The 15,484-nt window shown below is 48.7% G+C and overlaps 1 protein-coding gene across 1 annotated transcript; it reads right to left on the reverse strand.

Annotated features, from left to right (window-relative positions):
- Window positions 1–9,337: 9,337 nt before the first annotated feature.
- LOC135823700 (uncharacterized) lies at window positions 9,338–14,035 on the reverse strand. Its single transcript, XM_065336544.1, has 2 exons — window positions 13,800–14,035; window positions 9,338–9,524 (listed from the first exon to the last, which is right to left on the reverse strand). The coding sequence occupies exons 1-2, from the start codon at window positions 14,033–14,035 to the stop codon at window positions 9,338–9,340; spliced, it is 423 nt and encodes a 140-aa protein (XP_065192616.1).
- Window positions 14,036–15,484: the final 1,449 nt, after the last annotated feature.

The raw sequence follows: 15,484 nt of genomic DNA on the forward strand, positions 1-15,484 counted from the left end.
AAAAGCACGAACAGTAACAACAGCAAACACTTGATATTCGAACAATCTCCATCGTCGATCGCAACCAGAAATACTCAGTATCCATCCTCCTGCTCGTCAGGTCTACCTTCGTTACAAAGAACTGAAAAGTACTTCGTCTACAAGACTCGGGTCAATCAGTAGGTCCCTGAATTACCGTCGCGTTGTGACACGGGACAAAGACAAAGATGGAGACCAACGACCAACGACCAACGAGACGACACTACTAACGAAAATATGGGAAGTAAACGAAAAGAAAGAGATGGAGTGCCACCATTTGTAACTTACATTCCTTGTTCGAGTAACGTTGATGACATTGAAAACGATCTGCCTTTCTCTACTTTCTCACCATATGTAGGAAACATGATGAACTTCTCTTGTCTATTGAGAGTTCTGAACATGGTCTAATCTAACTTGCTATATGGATAAAGTCACCGTTGAACTTCTCATAGACGAACACGACTACAAGTGGCGAGTCTAAAGGGAAGAGATCAAGAAAGTCATCCTTGAACGTTGTCTTCAAGTAGCAGTGAAGAGTAAAGAAGAACCGTGGCGTGGAAGTGCGGAGGGCTTTGACCGGATGGTGCAGCAAAGAAGTAACTCACTGTTTGAACTTTGGACTTTGACCTGAACCGCTACCGAACGATCCACAGCTGGATAGCCAGAACGATAACTACTTGTAACAGTGCAAGAACAGGGGAGTGAATGGAATGATCCAGTCGCTAACGGGAGCAAATATAAATGAACCCATTATGACTACCAGATCCGTGCAGTACCTAGCGGATTTGTACCAGGCATGTGCACACACGCTAGTTCTCAACCGTGTCACTCAGCCTGATGACCTAGCTCTGGAGTAGGCATAGTCACAGTGTGCTATATCAGTGATACTAATGCTACATTGTAGGGGATTTTAAATAGACCTACAGCACATGATGTATTTTACTTACTGAGTGAATTGTCCGTTCCGTGAAATCTTTTTCAAACGTTGGCTGAGTGGACTGACTGGAATACGTAGGTCGCTAAGAGAAGGAGAGCGTTATGCTGAACTTGGTATTCACTGGGAAAGCGTTATGCTGGACCTTTTACTCACTGAGAGAGCGTTATGCTAAACTTGTTATTCACTGGGAGAGCGTTGTGGCCACTACAGACTGGATTAGTAGTTGAGAGAATGAGTAACAATGACTGGAAAGGATAATGCACGACTAACAAAGGTAGGTATGAACTATTCAACAACACTAGAGGACGTTTACAAGAAATGAGAAAGGGATGGAGACGAAAACCACCAACTAACAGTGGACTGTGCCGTGCGAAATGGACGACTGAGCGGTGCAGATAAAATAACGGTGTAATCTACGGTTTGAACGAATCGTGCTTTACATGCATGTGGTAAATGGCAAGAGATGCAGCTCACTATCTGGCAGACCACGGTCCGGATGGCAGTCTACTTACACATACTAATACTGGCTTAGCTTTGTGGCTGTGTGCCGTAGCCAGAACTCCGGCATCTCGTGTTGGCAGCACTGCCTGTGTGCGTGTGTCAGTGTGCTGTCACGTGATATGATACACGTCTGCACGATGTCGTCCCGCTCTGCACAGACCGAGACCATAAAAGGTGTTGTTGACATTGGTGACAAGAATCACATTCACACATGTAGACTACACACATAATGAGGGACCTACCCCACTACCCCATTACCTCATAACAACACTACATGCAACCAATCACCATTCAATGCTACGCTCTTCTCATCAAATATGGACAAAGAGCTGATGACATCATGTCTTAGGGTACAGTTCCATACAGACCAGGGTGGTGTCGGTGTTGTCAATCTGATTGTCGTAAAATTCTATTAATGTTTATAACTGGTTGTTGCCAAACGTGGTCGTAGATGAACAGGTCTAATAGACTAGGACGATTGTGTAGGAGTGAAATGGTGTTTTGGAGTGCTGTTGCTGCTGCTGTTGTTCTTGTTTCAAATCTTTATTCTCACGATACTACGGCCAGTTGTTGAATTATTCTCACGATGGCACCATCGCCAATAAGATCGTTGTTTGAATTCTTCATTCTCACGATGGCACCATCGCCAATAAGATCGTTGTTTGAATTCTTCATTCTCACGATGGCACCATCGCCAATAAGAGATAGATTTATGAGAAGGTGAGATTGTGGGTTAAACAGTTGGAAAGTGATTTACATCACTTTGAACTTTACAAGTATGGGAGAGGGTGAGCGCTGCAGGAGCAGATTGAGTTGATCAGCAGTGAGCAGATTTCTTGTTTGAAAGCAGGTCGGGAGGAGACGTCACGAATGCTAGCAGGGAGGCATTGTAGCATTCTGGGAACTTGTACAGTGGGGAGTCTTTACAGCGATCGGTTCTGGAGGGTGGGAGGTGCCAAGGGCGTGCGTGTCGAAGGCTGTACTGGGCTCTAACTTGAGCGGGGGTGTTGAGCATGCGTATGTGTTGTGGGGCATATTGGTATTTTATGGAGTGAGCAAGAAGGGTGAGCTTCACTTTGCGGCGAGAGAACATTGTCGGCCATTTGAGCCGATGGAGCGGTGTTGAATGATTCAGAGGAGTGTAGAGGGGGAGACGGAGGCAGATTCTGGCCGCCTTGCGCTGGATTCGCTTAAGATGGTCAAGGGCTGCGATTAAGAGCGGGGTGACAGCATTGTTGTTGTTGTTGTTGTTGTTGTTGTTGTATTATTATTATTATTATTTTGCTTGTTCGCGTTGGCATCAACCTGCATAAAGCAGGTATATAGCCTTCGCTTAAGCTGCCATAAAAAAGAAAGCTCATCCTAAGCGAGAGGGCTAGAGGGAAATATAACGATAACGAGATACAGAATACAAAGAAATCCAATGAGTTCAACGTACAATTCAAAACAAGAAAGAAAGGAAAGAAAAACAGAGCCGAATCTACCGATTGATCCATCAATCGACAAAGGGGACTAATCCGTTAGTGTTGCAAAGTAGAAGCTGATTATAGTTGCAGATCTCCAGGCCAGGGCCAGGCTGTTGTTGTTGTTGTTGTTTCAAATCTTTATTCTCACGATAGCCAGTGGCCAATAAGAGATAATAGTGTAAGAAAGGAGAAAGAGTGAGGAAGAATTGGGTGGGCAGGGCCTAGGGGTTAATGACTACTTAAGTGTACGGGCAGGGGTGGTCGCCACACGAGCATACAGAGTTGCGTACTTAACTGTACGGGCAGGGGTGGTCGCTACACGAGCATACAGAGTTGTGCAACAGCAGGGATATCTCGGATTTGAAGGGAGTAAGAGAAGGGATTTCGCGAAGCTGGGTGGGCAGGCAATTAAAGTAATGAAGGGCCTTGTACAGGGGAGAATGGAGACAGCGGTCAGTCCGCGGAGTTGGCAAGTGCCAAGTACGAGAGCGACGTAAATTATACGAAGGTTGCACGTTGCTAGCAGTATGCAGCGAGAGTATATTATGTGGTGGGGCATAATTGTGGCGCAGAGAATGCGCAAAGAGTATATGTTTAACTTTAAAGCGTGAAAATAATGTTGGCCATTTGATGTTGTTGTTGTTGTTGTTGTTGTTTATTTATTTTACATCGCATGGCAAACGGGCAGTTCTGCCTAATATTATGAAAGCGATGACAACCAGTAAGAAGAGTCAGAAATGAAGAGAAAAATAAATGAAAATAAAAATACGAAAATGGAAGTACAATGAGGGGAGGCAGGGTCAAGACGAGCAGAAAAATCGATCTCAAATTTACAAGTCGGGTCATCGTAGCATGATTCTATCGAGCCTCATCAGCAGGTTACGAAAACCATTACATGTAACCGAAGTAAAATACGCGTAGCATGCGTTTGAATTCACGGACAGATACTATGGACTTCATACAGCCGGGCAGGCCATTCCAATTTCGGCAGCTGGCTCGAAGCGGTCGGCATGCGCCAGAAGCACTGTGGGCCAGGGGGAGTGGAAGGTTGCGTCCCAACTGACCTCGAGTGGTCATGCCTGTCAGCGGGCCTTGCAATACAATTCGGGACGACAACAGCTCACTGACGATTCCAGAACGGATTCTAAAATGTCAGGAGTCGGAGCTTGCATTCCCCTCGTTCCAGCACTGGGCAGACACCCAGCCAGGGTGCCAGGGTGTCTGCCCAGGGGAAGAGTGTGGGCCAATGGGTGCTCATCGGCCACGCAACGGATGCAACGTATATCCCGTTTGGCTACTGTGTTGTTGTTGTTAAAAATTTTATTTTGTATCGCAGACCAAACGGGCAATGGTGCCCAATATTATGATGGCGATAAAGTAACGGCCGAGAGCCAAGGATACAACAAGCAAGCCTCCACGAAAGAGAGAAAAACACAGAAAACACAGACTGCAAATACTCAAAAAGAAAAAGAGAAAGGGAAAGAAGAAAAAAGAAGAAGAAGAAGAAAGCACAGTTGAGTCACAGTTGAGTCACGACTCTAAGTCCAAGCCTAGATGCTGGCTAACCATAAAAATAAACCTTTAAAAGTCTCTTGAATGATCTATGGCAGGTGTTCCCCTGATCAGCGGACAGTGCTGGGAAAAACGCATTCGACGCATACAGAATGTCCGGTATGACAAGGGCAGAGTAATACAGCATCGCCTGCCGCACTGTTAGGCAGTACCGGATCTGGCGGAGGATCCGCAGCTTCATAGCCGTGCGTCCGACGATAGAGGTGACTTGCGGTGACCAGCGAAGATTTTCGTCCAGAGTGACTCCGAGGTAGCGAGCCGTACTGGTCTGGGCAAGAGGCGTGCCAGTGCAAGTAATGTGGAGGTCGAGGTGTGCCTGCCGTCCAGCTTTGATTGCAAGCACTTGCGTCTTGCCGGTGTTGAGGATAAGCCCTTTGGCATCGAGTAGCCTGGCGCTGTGAATGACCGAGGGTTCTCGACGCCTGTTCTCACCGTCCAGGAGCGACACTGACTCACGCTGCTATCTGGTGTTAACGAGGTGTTTGTCGCGCTGAAAACAGAGCGTCTCTGTAAGTTTGTTTGCCCTTGTTGCTCTGTACTACGCTCTACCTCGGTGGTGTTAAAGGGGAACTCCGGTCCAAAATCACCCCCATTTTTTATTGCGGAATTCATTAGAGTATGTCCTAAGTGGTAGAATGGCGAAAACCGGAAGCTTCTACGACAAGGATAACATACCTAAATTACCAATTGCAATTTTCCATATTTGGCACGAGTGGGCCCCCGCCCACCCTGTGACGTAAAACGTTCTCAGTCTGGTGAGCTGCATGAACATTTTCAAATGTGAAACAAAAATGAAAAGTCCTTGGCCATTACATTTTTTGATTATTGAAGTGCTTGTTGTTCTGTGCCATGTCCGATTTATTGTCATGACTCGCTGCTGCGTCCCTGGGTGTGACAGTGACACCAAGAAAGAGGCCTGTGCCAGCCTGTCGTGGCATGGCTTTCCACTGCCTGACAAGAAGCTGACGACAGCTTGGCTGTCCAGAATACGCAGGAAGGATTTTTCTCCAACGAAGTGCAATCGTGTCTGCTCCGAGCATTTCCCTGAGACGTGCTACGAGAGAGATCTCCAGCAAGAATTTGTTGGAAACATTGGTGGGTACAAGCAAAAGCGGCAGCGACGCCTGAAGCCAGGGTCTCTGCCATCCCTGAAACTTGGCGGTACATGTAGTACCAGTAGTAGTAGCTCCTCTACCTCTGCTGCCAGCAAAAGCAGACCACCTTCGACTTACTTCCAGAAACGTGAGCACGATGAGGTAAGTGAAAGGCAGGTTTTTGTGACGTCCAGAATTTAGCTCTAAACGACTACAGACCTACTCATAGTCCTTTACTCAAAATCCTAGTCAGTGAAGTCGAGAATTGATGTAATGTACATGGAAAGTTATCATGTGTATTATTTCGGTTCTCTTTATCTGTAAGTTTCCATCGCGTTGCTTTCCGGTTGCAGCTACATTGCCACAAATACAAGGTATAGTGATTTGCATCATTTACCATTCCTTGGCCTTGTAGTATTTTAAGATATGTATGGTATTTTCTCGGCTAACTTTGAAGCCAGACGGCGTGTATTTGTTGTGTCTTTGTGCCACACTTCAGTTTATCCAGGGGGCTTTGCTTGCCACACAGACCCGGAAAGATATGGTCGCACCTCTTGCACCTGTCCCGGAGGTTGAGCACGTATGCCTCCACTGTCCACTGCATTGCCATGTCGCTCGATTGGCGCCTACCTCTGCTGATGAACTGTGTACTTCCACGATTAGTATTGCAGCGTCTACGTCAACCATTCCGGCATCTTCTCCCGCAGTTGCAGCACCGCCTCCCTCTCAGTCTGTTGCAGTGTCAGGATCCACCGTCCCCCCAGCTGTTCCCACTGTTGCAGCATCTATTTCCTCCGGCGCAGTGCCTGTTCCCCTTATCGCAACGTCCGTCATTGCATCACCAGCAGAGAGCTGTTCCCCAGACACAGGGCCCAACCTACACATGTTGGATGATATGCTACTGCATTCGGCTTTTGATGAGCCCGAGACTCCTCTACTCAGCCAAGAGGATGACGATTTATATCAGCCAAGTCAGAGCAATTCCGAAGATGATGAAATATGCTATACAAGTACTCCTCTGGTTGCAGGAGATGAAGTTATGTCTCGCAAGTATATTGTCTGGGGAGACAAGCTTGATGAACTGTTTACCTCATGCCGGCAATGCCATGCTCCGATTGTGAGCAGGGAGCGTGCAGAGCGTGGATCACTCCTGACCATCACTACTTGCTGCACGAATGGACATCGGCTCCAGTGGCATTCACAGCCATCCTATGGGCGGGGGAATTCCCGTACCGGTGCTGGAACCTGGCTGCTTTCTTCTGCTGTACTTCTCTTGGGCGGGCTGTTCTCCACCTTCCAGCTATTCTTTCATATCCTCAACATGTGCTTCATGTCCAGCTCCACATTCTTTCATATGCAGAAGAAGGTGATTTGCCCAGTGGTCAACAAAGCTTGGCAGGACCATGTGCAGGGTCTGCATGTCATTTTGAGAGGGAGCTCAGTTGACATATCAGGAGACGGACGGTGCGATAGTCCAGGCTATTGTGCCAAATACGGTACGTATCTCTCATTCATTAATATTTTATCTGGCATGCCATGGTTGCTGTTATGTAAAGTAGGGGAATTCTATTACAACACTGCAATAGGCCTTATGCACATTGTACAGATGCACGAAATCCCGTATAATCTTGTAGAATCCCGTAGACCCGGTTGGGTGTTGAATGTGCAGGACCCTATTGTGTTTACTGCTATTTCCACTATGAAATGGGCCATGAAGGCATTTCATACGAAATCTTTTTCCGGCAGAGATCTAGCTAGTCGTTAGTTCAATCCCAAAGTGAAGAAGGCTTGAAAAGTGATCGTTTGCCATGAATTGTGAGGCTAAATGGGTCAAACGCGCATGTATAGCACACAATGAACACCCAACCGGGTATGTACACACCAACGGCCATAGTACAGAACTTCGTACATCTGTACAATGTGCATAAGGACTATTCGGCGGATGTTTGCTTTCTTCTTCAGGGACTCTGTATACATGCGTTTCTTACTCCATTTGATGATACACTGTAGGTCATTTGCTTTTGCTGTGTGTGCATCTATCTGAAGGTTTATACACTGTTATTGATCACGTGACTGGCATGATCATTGACACAGAACTCACCCATGTAAAACAAGCTCGCAACAGTGCAGATATGGAAAGACGTGGCCTCGAAGTGATCCTGAAACGCCTTGGCGGTGAGTGCCTATGGATTTAATATAATATTTTGCTATCGCCAAGCATGGCCTCGTTTATGCCACAGCTGTTCCAATACTACGGTTGTTTCATTTTGGTGACATACTTGTTTTATACCCTGCATACTCCTCTGGAAATTCTCAATCTCTAGACAATTGATGAAATTGCTGTTTACAAAATTTCTGTGATTTCTCAGACCGAGGAGTCCAAGTTGGAGTCCTGGCCACAGACCGCAGTGCTTCAATCCGAACATTCCTGAAAATCAACTTTCCAGAGATCGAGCATCAGTTTGACGTGTGGCATTTCGTTAAGTCTGTCGGCAAGAGACTGGCCAAGAGGACCACGCGTGTGGGGATGAGTGATTTGAGGTCATGGATTGCGTCGTTCAACAATCATCTGTGGTGGTGTGCTGGTACTTGTGACGGTGACGAGTGCCTCCTGCTTGAGAAGTGGCAGTCTCTGCTCAAACACATTGTGAATGAGCATTCATGGGTCAGTATGTAACATTATCCTATTGATTGTGCAGATCTGCTCAAAAAATCATTGAGCCGTTTAGATCTACTCAAGATGTGATAAATAGGTGTCCGCAATATTTGTACATGTAGGTGCACTGATACAGTCAGATAACAAGGCAAATGTACAGGTAAATAACAAAACAGCACTCAGATGACAATTTCTAAGTTATTGCATGCACCCTTCCTCTGTTTCTATTGGTGTGCAGGTGCTACCAAGTATCTGGAGTGTGCCCATCCAGCTCTGAAAGATGACGAGGAGAGAGCATGGCTGACACGTGGCTCTGAGCAGCATAAAGTGCTGGAGAGCATCGTCCTCGACAAGACGGTGCTCAACGACATGAGGCAACTCACCAAGTTCTGCCATACGGGCAGTCTGGAGAATTTCCATTCCGTTATGCTGAAGTGGGCACCGAAACGAGTCCATTTTTCGTATGATGGCATGAGGGCACGGGTGCAGTTGGCATGCCTGTCCCACAATGCCAACATAGGGAGAGCGCATGCCAAGACGAAGGAGGGCGTACTCAGGTACAGGCTGGAGTACACCAAGAGCACAAAACACTGGGTGGCCAAGAAGCTGCACGACCCCACATCCTACGACTTCCTGAAGGACCTATTGAAGGATGTGCAGAAGGATGTGCATACAGCCAATCTTGACATTCGCAACGGCACAACCCCACCTGCTCTAGCTGAGTACGAGCAACCTGATTTACCACGGAACATCGCACCGGTTGACATCCCTGACAAGGAAGAACTGGTGTCGCAGCACATGTCTAGGATGGCTCATTGAAGCAAAGGTGAGCACAACATACATACCCACATGCCTGCCCCCCCCCCCCCCCCGAGGGTTCTGATAGTTGACACGGTACCTGCACAATACCATGCTCCCGAAAACAATCCTTGTGCCGTTGTATCTGTCAACTATACCAGATTGTTCATGCAGTTGCATCAGTGCGAAGCATGCGACCACCCGCCAACACAAATAATGCCTGAGTCAAGAATAATTATTATTGTGTCTGTCAACTGTTTTCTACATTCTGCATGCAGATGTACCAATATGAAAGTCAACCAGGCCAAGAAGCGTCATGTCCATCTGCTTCCTCAAAGCCTCGGTACGCATCCGCATCGGCTTCTGGGTACAGCTGCCTTATCCTCGATACCACACAAGATGGTATCACACGCCGCTGCTTGCGTCCGAGGTACCCATGGGTAAACCATGTGTATTGTCTATACGCCACAAGTCTCCAACTCCTGTAAAAAAACAGTTGGAGAGATGTATATACACATACCACGAGTGTCTTCATGATTGTATAGATGTAAATAGTATCAGTGTAAATAGTTTCGAATTTGAATTATTATTTCTACTGGCTACTGACAAAATTTTAGCCTTCTCAAATTTACATCATTTCTAAACACAGTTGAAACACTTAGAGTGCTATTATAAATGGAAGACATCGCTGTACATAATTATAATTATATTGGCACGTGTGCAATACTGCCAATAGAGCTTCATGATTGTGTGATGGAAGTAAGTTGGTGAATTTGAATACTAAGAAATGGTTTGCTCCCCACACCGGAGCTCGCGCTATTCCGCCGACTTTACTTGACACTTGACTGACTCACGACTGCCATCCAGAGCACACGAGAAGTCCATCGAACCTTCGACTCGGCAAACCTGCAAGAAAGCACCACTCCCTGCTCAATACACAGTGTTTCGGGGAATTCACCCCTCATCAGTTGAGCTTGAGTAGGCTGAGGAAGATTGTGCCTGAAGAGCACCACTTATATAGTGCTCTCCAGGCACAAACATCACCAGGGATACAAACTTACAGAGACGCTCCGTTTCAAGCGCGACAAACACCTCGTGAACACCAGATAGCAGCGTGAGTCAGTGTCGCTCCTGGATGGTGAGACAGACGTCGAGGACCCTCGGTCATTCGCAACGCTGTCACCTCCAAACCAACTAGTCGCAAGCCCGCGCTGCGCGCAACAGTACGAAGTAGTGGTTGCGACTTCGGCGATGATTTGTAAGAAATGGTTTGCTCCCCACACAGGAGCTCGCGCTATTCCGCCGACTTTACTTGACACTTGACTGACTCACGACTGCCATCCAGAGCACACGAGAAGTCCATCGAACCTTCGACTCGGCAAACCTGCAAGAAAGCACCACTCCCTGCTCAATACACAGTGTTTCGGGGAATTCACCCCTCATCAGTTGAGCTTGAGTAGGCTGAGGAAGATTGTGCCTGAAGAGCACCACTTATATAGTGCTCTCCAGGCACAAACATCACCAGGGATACAAACTTACAGAGACGCTCCGTTTCAAGCGCGACAAACACCTCGTGAACACCAGATAGCAGCGTGAGTCAGTGTCGCTCCTGGATGGTGAGACAGACGTCGAGGACCCTCGGTCATTCGCAACGCTGTCACCTCCAAACCAACTAGTCGCAAGCCCGCGCTGGGCGCAACAGTACGAAGTAGTGGTTGCGACTTCGGCGATGATTTGTAAGAAATGGTTTGCTCCCCACACCGGAGCTCGCGCTATTCCGCCGACTTTACTTGACACTTGACTGACTCACGACTGCCATCCAGAGCACACGAGAAGTCCATCGAACCTTCGACTCGGCAAACCTGCAAGAAAGCACCACTCCCTGCTCAATACACAGTGTTTCGGGGAATTCACCCCTCATCAGTTGAGCTAGTAGGCTGAGGAAGATTGTGCCTGAAGAGCACCACTTATATAGTGCTCTCCAGGCACAAACATCACCAGGGATACAAACTTACAGAGACGCTCCGTTTCAAGCGCGACAAACACCTCGTGAACACCAGATAGCAGCGTGAGTCAGTGTCGCTCCTGGATGGTGAGACAGACGTCGAGGACCCTCGGTCATTCGCAACGCTGTCACCTCCAAACCAACTAGTCGCAAGCCCGCGCTGGGCGCAACAGTACGAAGTAGTGGTTGCGACTTCGGCGATGATTTGTAAGAAATGGTTTGCTCCCCACACCGGAGCTCGCGCTATTCCGCCGACTTTACTTGACACTTGACTGACTCACGACTGCCATCCAGAGCACACGAGAAGTCCATCGAACCTTCGACTCGGCAAACCTGCAAGAAAGCACCACTCCCTGCTCAATACACAGTGTTTCGGGGAATTCACCCCTCATCAGTTGAGCTTGAGTAGGCTGAGGAAGATTGTGCCTGAAGAGCACCACTTATATAGTGCTCTCCAGGCACAAACATCACCAGGGATACAAACTTACAGAGACGCTCCGTTTCAAGCGCGACAAACACCTCGTAAACACCAGATAGCAGCGTGAGTCAGTGTCGCTCCTGGATGGTGAGACAGACGTCGAGGACCCTCGGTCATTCGCAACGCTGTCATCTCCAAACCAACTAGTCGCAAGGTTCGATGGACTTCTCGTGTGCTCTGGATGGCAGTCGTGAGTCAGTCAAGTGTCAAGTAAAGTCGGCGGAATAGCGCGAGCTCCGGTGTGGGGAGCAAACCATTTCTTACAAATCATCGCCGAAGTCGCAACCACTACTTCGTAATTTGAATACTGTACACAAAATCATTGCAAAACACTTCCCATCTACTTTGTACCGGTACATGAAACATGGAAAGAAAGGAAATAATGAAACCGATTCAGTGAATCCTCACCTGTTTGACCACGGTCCACACCTTGCCCGAAATTCTTCGAAGGAAAGCAATGCCACCTCGAGCACTGATTTCCGCAGGCAAACAACAGCAAACTCGGTGTGCTGCGTGACGCACTGCAGCCCTTCCTGCTCGCCGCGTTTGCTGAACGCTGCAGGGACCTCCCAGCAGCAAACCGACTCGACCTCGCTCCGCATCGGGCTGCATTGTCCGCAGCGGCACCAAGCAATGCTTCCCACACGAGCACATGCATCCAAAGCTCTCTCCTCACTCTCCTCACGATCACGTTCATCTGTCGTCTCAGAAATATTTATTACTTGGTCTCGCAGACGGCTCGAACCTAAAATGCATCAGAGAACCCGAAGTGGCGCAGTCAGGGATGGCGTCCACCTCCACACCTCCCGTGATCTCCTCTTCCTCCAACATGATGGTCGAATGAATACTAGACTACAGCTACATTCATGACAATTTGATTTGAAGAAGAAAAAAACAGTGAACACCTTTTCCAAAATTTAGGTACCATTTGAATTTATTTGACCAGACTGAGAACGTTTTACGTCACAGGGTGGGCGGGGGCCCCACTCGTGCCAAATATGGAAAATTGCAATTGGTAATTTAGGTATGTTATCCTTGTCGTAGAAGCTTCCGGTTTTCGCCATTCTTCCACTTAGGACATACTCTAATGGATTCCGCAATAAAAAATGGGGGTGATTTTGGACCGGAGTTCCCCTCTAAGCACATGTCAGCACACTGGGTGCATACTCCCGTAGTTAGTGGGTGTGTGTTTTAAAGTAGTTTTTTCTCATTAGGATCTGTGTTGAGACGATGAGTGCACAAAGTACCAAACATTTCAGTGAGTCTGTAATTGTATGCAAAGTGTCCAGAGCAACACATCTTAGAAGTTTTTTTTACTTTTCTCGCTGTACTCACTCTTGATATTGGTGGTAAATACACACCTGGCAATGTGGCGGTAAATACACACCTGGCAATGTGGCGGTAAACACGCACCTGACAATGTGGCGGTAAATACACGCCGGATAGTAAAAGAGTCATAAGAAGAAGAAGAAAACCGTGCAAGCAAACAGGTTTGCAGCTTATTGCTTATTTCCGAAATTGGGTTGTCTTTTTGCTTTGACTCTTCCTTCATGGTGTCGTGAAAGGGGAGTCGGAGTCGTAAAATACCGGTATAATATGACTTCATGGTGTTGTGAAAAGGGAGTCGGAGTCGTAAAATACCGGTATATTACGACTTCATGGTGTTGTGAAAAGGGAGTCGGAGTCGTAAAATACCGGTATATTACGACTTCATGGTGTTGTGAAAAGGGAGTCGGATTTGTAAAATACCGGTATATTATGACTTCATAGTGTTGTGAATAAAACCGTTCTCAAGCAAACAGGATAGACTAAGCAACTGGGAAGAAAGTTATAGCGGCGGTTGACACTCAGCGGACACCCAGCAGCAGCCAACGAGGCTGAGGACGCTGCAGCATCGCTAAACTGGCTGTTATGCTGACGGTGGCCGCGCAGGCTTGCAACGGCGGACCTAACCAAGCTGAATGCAAACACTGATCTGACATAAGCCAATACAACGCTGTAGGGCTCATTCCTTTTTCTCAGGCATCGTGCAGACCAGCCGCTTCAGGAAGGTGAAGGCAGCCTTTCCGGTGCCACCTGTGGCGCTGAAAACCAGGGGCACAAAATTAATTAATGATGCTCTCTCGACTTCTCAGACGCGTTCTTCATAACAGCGACGCTTCTTGCCTTCATGTTGCGCGTATGTGGAGGGCAGGGACTAAGCCGAGTTTAAGGCAAAATGGGGATTGAAAACCCGTAAATCGAAAAAAGGTGCGCTTATGCTGGCTGCCCCACACTCCACTGGCAGTAACATGAAGGCGTGCGCCATCGTCGCGGATGGCTGTGCGGTGGCGAAGCTGTTCGCCGGTTAGGGGTTGCAGCCCTGGCTCCACGGCCACATCCTTCGTGACTGTGCGCAGAAAAGAGGCAGTGGGGTTGCGCAGCTCGTTTTGCCGCATGGCTGGTATCCTCTCGTAGTGCAGGTCATGGCATGCCATACGTTCAATCTCTTGCAGCTCAGGGCATGCCATACGTCCAATCTCTTGCCGACTGCGCACGTGGACGGCAGCCTTGCACATATACAGCCGTAATGCAGGGCAAGCGCATCATGGAAGGCACCCTTTGTGGCGCAGTCCATGCATGAAGGCCGCATACGCTGCTTGTGGCTACGTCATGGCAAAGGTGGTTAGGGTCTGGACTTCCTGGCACCACTGGGCAACTTTGTAATCTGTTTTATGCCTGGCAGAAGGCAGGAGTGCCTAATGCTGCACCAAGGTGTCGGTCGCCACCCGTCTTCACTATAATGTAGGTGTCGCCAAAGAGCTCCAGGGTCTGCGTAGCGTGATCCGGCTTCACTAGGAGAACGGTTTTCCTAGCGTTCGGGAAGTACTCATACGAAGGGTCATGGGGTGCGAGGACTTCCCACCACGCTCTCGGGTTGGCGAGCCGTTTCCACCGGCTGTCGAATAATCGGCAAACCACGCCTGGATTGCACCTGGGATTGTGACCTTCTGAATCAATGGGACTGTGCCAACAGCGTACATCGCCATGGCCAGAAGGTCCCCTTGGGTGGTACATTCGCATGAGGGGATTAATTCACCACCCACGAACAGGCGTGATGATGACGGATAGATGTTGATAGCGATGATGGCAAACTCAGAGCAAGTGTGACGGATGTTTTGAAGGCAGACATTCCTGTTCAGGCGGTTAAACGCATTTTATGCGTCAGCAAAGAGGACTCCTTCAGTTTCTGGGTCGTTGTAGACAGACCGCATGGAGTGCATGGCTGCTTCTATGCCGCATTCCTGACCTGCACACTGAGTCCACAGAGTTGTAGATACCCAGTCACCGCTTCCACGGCCGGGCCGACAACGCGCATTACAGCTTTGCGGATGATGCGGCGAGCCACCTTTCCAATTCCAATTGAGCGGACGCCGGGATGCTTATGAAGTGGAATGACGCGGCTAGCAGTGTAGGCCTCTGCACAACATGTAGGGTCGCTGGGTCAACGTAGCTGTACACGATGCGTCGGGCGTAGCTGGCCAAGATGCGTCGGGCGTAGCTGGCCAAGATGCGTCGGGCGTAGCTGGCCAAGATGCGTCGGGCGTAGCTGGCCAAGGTGCGTCGGGCGTAGCTGGCCAAGATGCGTCGGGCGTAGCTGGCCAAGATGCGTCGGGCGTAGCTGGCCAAGATTCGTCGGTCGTAGCTGGCCAAGATGCGTCGGGCATAGCTGGCTAAGGCGTAGCATAAATCATCGGATGCGGCATTGAAGGAGGTGTACCTCCGGCGCCAGGCGACAGCATCTAGGCCTGACGGGCCGGCGGATCCTTGCGTGTACAGTGCCGCTTGGCGCTGGGCGTCTCTGTTCAGAGCGGAGAACAAAACCGGATGAGGTGTGGAGGCAGGGGTTCCTTCACTATCAGCGGCTTCATGTGCGGGCTTGGCATTGGGGTGTTTGTGAAGTAGTACGTCTCGCACTT

This window comes from Sycon ciliatum, chromosome 8 (assembly GCF_964019385.1).
Source record: "Sycon ciliatum chromosome 8, ocSycCili1.1, whole genome shotgun sequence".
In the NCBI taxonomy this organism is placed as follows: Eukaryota; Metazoa; Porifera; class Calcarea; order Leucosolenida; family Sycettidae; genus Sycon; species Sycon ciliatum.

Coding starts and splice junctions, on each gene's coding strand:
- LOC135823700 (XM_065336544.1), bottom strand. CDS start 14,035: ATGGCATGCCCTGAGCTGCAAGAGATTGAACGTATGGCATGCCATGAC. Junction 9,525..13,799: donor CATGTTACTGCCAGTGGAGT/GTGGGGCAGCCA, acceptor GTTTTTTTACAG/GAGTTGGAGACTTGTGGCGT.